The 5035-nt window shown below is 43.7% G+C and overlaps 1 protein-coding gene across 1 annotated transcript; it reads left to right on the top strand.

Moving 5' to 3' along the window:
* Window positions 1-6: 6 nt before the first annotated feature.
* LOC116379219 (E3 ubiquitin-protein ligase RNF130-like) lies at window positions 7-3795 on the top strand. Its single transcript, XM_031841159.1, has 4 exons — window positions 7-373; window positions 607-703; window positions 830-1010; window positions 1618-3795. Exons 1-4 carry the CDS (start codon window positions 264-266, stop codon window positions 1725-1727), a joined length of 498 nt encoding a protein of 165 aa, XP_031697019.1. The 5' UTR covers window positions 7-263; the 3' UTR covers window positions 1728-3795.
* The last annotated feature ends 1240 nt before the right edge of the window (window positions 3796-5035 follow it).

Raw genomic sequence — 5035 nt, 5'->3', positions numbered from 1 at the left:
TAACCAGTTAACACACTGACCAGTTAATATACTAACCAGTTAATAAACTGACCAGTTACTAATTTAACCAGTTGATACACTGACCAGTTACTAATTTAACCAGTTAATAAACTGACCAGTTACTAATTGAACCAGTTAATAAACTGACCAGTTAATCTCACCACAGAGACTCGACACCACCACCAGTTCCAGCAATAATTCACACCAGATATGATCATAATATTGTGGATTAACTTCGTTTTGAAGAGTGATGTCACTTCAACATGTTCATCTGTGTTTTTCTGTCACAGGAAACTGATCCAGACTTTACCCACTGTGCCGTGTGTATTGAAGCGTACCAGCTCAACGATGTGGTTCGCATTCTGCCCTGCAAGTGAGTCTGAAAAGACCAGACCAGTGTCACCAGTCAAACCAGTCTCACCAGATGACCCTGTCCGTGTCCTGTTGGTTCTGATGGTCTGATGACCTGTGTCCTGTTGGTTCTAATGGTTTGATGACCCGTGTCCTGTTGGTTCTAATGGTTTGATGACCTGTGTCCTGTTGGTTCTAATGGTCTGATGACCCGTGTCCTTTTGGTTCTAATGGTTTGATGACCCGTCTCTGCAGACATGTCTTCCATAAGCTGTGCGTGGACCCCTGGCTGAACGAACACTGCACCTGTCCCATGTGTAAACTCAACATCCTCAAAGCTCTCGGCATCATGGTGAGTCTTCACTGACATAGACAACACAAACATACCAGGTGTGTTATTAACAAGTTATTGTCTCCTTTTCTCTGTCTGTCTTCTATGTGTCCTTTGTCCTCTGTCTCCTCTGTCCTCTGTCCTCAGACCAGTCTTCCCTGCGTGGACAGCGTGGTGTTGGATGTGGAGCGTCTGGGCGTCAGTCAGGCGTCCGGTGGTCAGAGGCTGACGCTGGGCGACCAGCCGTCTATTAGCCTTGAGCCGCTCAGCCCCCCCCACCCTGAGGCCACGCCCAGAACACCTGCTGACATCACCATTGCTGTGACCAGTAAGACACAGCACAATAACCATAAAAGTCTTTACTGTTAGGGCAACTAATCACCACAGGCAACTTTAATTATTTAAAAGACCTCTTTACACCGTCATTTAGCAACTTTATCATGTTGTAGAGCAACTTTACACTGTTAATACTGTCACAAAGCAACTTTTCCCTGTCATAAAGCAACTTCTAACTCTTAATGGGATCATAAGGTAACTTTACGCTGTCATAAAGAAAATTAAAACTGTCACTGAGCAGAAAAGATCTAAATAGGATTCAAAGAAATAAAAAAGTGTTTTAAGACCACCACAGAATAATAATATGATTTCCTTAATCGTAAAGATGACCCTGGTTTGTCAGATTTGATAGTTTTTCATTCAGGCTCTCTTTGGTTTGCTGCAGTGTCTCAAATTGTCCACTATATAGAGCCAATGACATCATAAATACACACCTGATGATGTCATCAGTTCAGCCTGAGATACTCTTTAGTGTAGATTTGACATGTTGGTGTTGATACAACTGATGTTCATACTGAAGTAAATTAACACTAATACCACATGTTTGTAGATGTATGGTTATGACTAATATGGAGCATGTTGTGTTTCTGTCTCTTCAGGCGGAGGTCACTTCTTCAACAGGACCTCGATGTCTCCTCTGGTGGTCTGTGAGATGGAGCTACCAGACATCCAGGCCTCGCTAGACCTTTATGACGACAACAAGTCCTGAGGCCCGTCGTCATGGTTTACGACCCCCCTCCACCTGCTAAAACATCATCAATCCATCAGATTTTCTTCAGACTGAACATGGAGTCTAGACTCTGGTCTGGATCCGGTTCTAAGTTTACACTTGTTAACCTTGACACGCGGGGCCAGTTGTTGGGTCAAATTCTTAAAACACTACGTAAAACAAATAATTCAGAGAACTGAACTCCAGATCCGACTCCGGCCCAGGATCCAGAACCTGAACTAGGTTCCTCTGGTAGACCTGGAGGTAATGTTGTTGTTGAACTTTGAGAAAAGATCCTGGAAAACGTCCAGTCCATCAAAGCGCTTTTGTGTTCTTGGAAAAGGGTTTCTGGGTCCTGAGTTCCTGAAAAGGTTCCTTGAAAGGTTACTGAGCACCTCAGAAAGTTTCTGGGTCCCTGGAAAACAGCAAATTCCTTAAATAGTTCTAGGAAAGGCCCTGGGTTTTTAAAAAGGTTGTGTTTCTGGAAAAGTCCCTAAAAGGTTCCTCTGGAAAAATCCCTAAACGGTTCCTCAAACCCAGTGAAGGTTTCTGTCCATGTCGTAACTCTGCAACCTGACCCTCTGTCTGAAGGCCTGTACCTGGATCAGAACTCCTCTACTAGAGACACTGTCTGAGCTGATTCTTCCTATTCATCATCAGACTGGAACCAGGACCAGTGGATGACCCGGATCCTCTGGAGAGACATTTGAGGAAACAATCGTGGACTTTAAAGCTTGATTTATTGGAGGGTCATGAGCAAAGTGCCATCACCAGACACGCCCCTTTTTTAAACTACGTGGATCGACGTAGACCATGAGGAACTTTGAGGAGCTTCCAGAAACCATCACAGAGTAAAAAGATCCAAACGTTTCCACGTCCGCTCATCGTTGGAAAGTATAACCAAGGCTTCACAGTGTTAACTCCTCTGTAGCTCAACACGTTTCTCTGTAGAACAAAGAGACGTTAGATTTAAAGGAGCAGTCCAACATCTCAGAAGATACTCTGGTTCTCTGTTTCTATCAGGTAGAGTTCCTCAGAGAGGCGACACGGGTCCTCTGTTATTAAAAGTTCTAGAGGTTTTAAACTTGTTCTTCAGAGTCAGACGAGAAGATGAGTAGCTTAGCTTAGCACAAACAGTGGACCCAAGAAGAAACTTTCAAAATGAACTTACAACAATTTGAAGTCTGTCTGTTTGTATCTAGTTAACTAACCAACCAATCAGCAGTTCCTTCTGTAGTCAGCTGATTTAGATGACAGTCAACACATCTGGATTCCTCGGGTCTGTGAGCCAATGAGAAGAGAGTCTGAGGTGGGTCACTTCCTGTAACTGTAAGCAAAACACATGTAGGCTCACATTCTTCATGTTTTAACTCCTTGTGATTAAATAATCTAAGTTTCATTCAAATGTGAATAGATTACTATAATATATATGAACAGCTGGAGGAGTTAATTCTCCGGTTGGTGCCGCTGCCGATATTTATTTTAAGGTTGTAATCATCTGTACTGTCTCACATCAGCTGCTCTTAGTTAGCTTTTAGCTCCTGCAGCTAACACACAATAGGAAACAATAGTGGATGTTAGCATCGACCCGATAACGTTACTTCACAGACAACATGAGTGAGGCCTGAATCCTCTCTTCCTATTGGCTGACAGACCTGGTTCTGTCTGAATCCTCTCTTCCTATTGGCTGACAGACCTGGTTCTGTCTGAATCCTCTCTTCCTATTGGCTGACAGACATGAGAACCAGAGTGTCTCCTGAAGTGATGGACTGCTTCTTTAAGATGTATTAAACAGCTTCTGAATTACTCAGCGTGTAATAATAATAAGCTCCAGTGAAGGAGCTCCATATATTAAAAGCATTATACAATCTATAACCTGACTGATCGATCAATATTATCTCTGAAGTGACCTGAGGACCCGTCTGTCCTCGTGTCTGTGTCACATGCTGGTGATGATGTCACATAATGGTAACGATGATGATGAAGAGGATGAGTGTGATGCTTTCAGTTCACTGTGTCTCTTACTGCCTCAGCATTTAAGTGTCATTAAAGTGTCTTTATTGCCTTTAACATGGCGCAGTCTCACTTTATTTATCAGATATATATTAATATGAGAATGTGACTAAAATATATTAAGATTAAAACAACATGCTGGAGTCTGGTGGAGGGAGACATTATAATATACTGTCTCCCTCCCTACTAATTATATCTTTATTTAACTTATATATATTTTAAATGTTTATTTAATCATGAACGCTCAGAAGAGTCGATGTGACGTAATGACGTAATGACGCACCATGCACAGAGTGCGGGTCCTGCAGCGTCATACTCGGAAGTGATGTTCAGTCAGCAGACTTTGTGAAAACAACAACATTGGATCGCTGTTTGTCTGAATCAGACGGAGCCGTCCGTTAACAGCGGTTCTTCTCCCGGTGTTTCCCCGACGGTGGGTGAGCAGAGAGCGGGTAGAGATGTGGATCCATCCGGAGGAGGTGCTGTTGGCCGGAGCTCTGTGGGTCTCTGAACGGGCCAACCCGTTCTTCATCCTGCAGAGGAGGAAGGGACACGGCCGAGGGGGGGGACTCTCTGGTGAGTCCACTACAGTCCACTACAGTCCACTGCAGTCCACTAAAGTCTGCTTCAGTCCACCATAGTCCGCTACAGTCCACTGCAGTCCACCATAGTCTGGGTCTGTTTGATACAGTCTACTACAGTCTGGGTCTGTTTGATATAGTCCACTACAGTCTGGGTCTGTTTAATATAGTCCACTACAGTCTGGGTCTGTTTGATATAGTCCACTACAGTCTGGGTCTGTTTGATACAGTCCAGGTATGTTTGATATAGTCCACTACAGTACGGGTCTGCGTCTGTTCCACTACAGTCTTAAACCAGTTCGGACTTTTAGGGCTATAAGGACTATGAGGACTTTGAGGACTAGGAGGACTTTGAGGACTAGGAGGACTGCATTAATGGAAGAATTATGAGTGAACGAGTGCTCTTCCTCTCGGTAGTCTCTAAATATTTAGTGTGGATCCTACACACTGTTTTATAAATGAGACCTCTGAACTTTAGTGGACTATATCAAACAGACCTCTGTCCCTGTCTCTCTGTGTGAAGGTCTATTGGTTTACCTGTGTCCCTGTTTCTCTGTGTGAAGATCTACTGGTTTACCTCTGTCCCTGTTTCTCTGTTTAAAGGTCTACTCGTTTACCTCTGTCCCTGTCTTTCTGTGTGAAGGTCTACTGGTTTACCTCTGTCCCCGTCTCTCTGTTTAAAGGTCTACTGGTTTACCTCTGTCCCTGTTTCTC

Source organism: Anarrhichthys ocellatus, unplaced genomic scaffold, assembly GCF_004355925.1.
Source record: "Anarrhichthys ocellatus isolate YVR2014 unplaced genomic scaffold, GSC_Weel_1.0 scaffold3909, whole genome shotgun sequence".
NCBI classification, from domain to species: Eukaryota; Metazoa; Chordata; class Actinopteri; order Perciformes; family Anarhichadidae; genus Anarrhichthys; species Anarrhichthys ocellatus.
Note: the sequence above shows the minus strand (reverse complement) of the source record. Positions and strands in the feature narration are given on the sequence as shown.

What these genes read in the sequence shown, in the direction of transcription:
- LOC116379219 (XM_031841159.1), top strand. Translation starts at nt 264, where the DNA reads ATGTTCATCTGTGTTTTTCTGTCACAGGAAACTGATCCAGACTTTACC. An exon ending in GTTCGCATTCTGCCCTGCAA is followed by an intron (nt 374 to 606) that starts GTGAGTCTGAAA and finishes CCGTCTCTGCAG; the next exon opens with ACATGTCTTCCATAAGCTGT. An exon ending in CATCACCATTGCTGTGACCA is followed by an intron (nt 1,011 to 1,617) that starts GTAAGACACAGC and finishes CTGTCTCTTCAG; the next exon opens with GCGGAGGTCACTTCTTCAAC.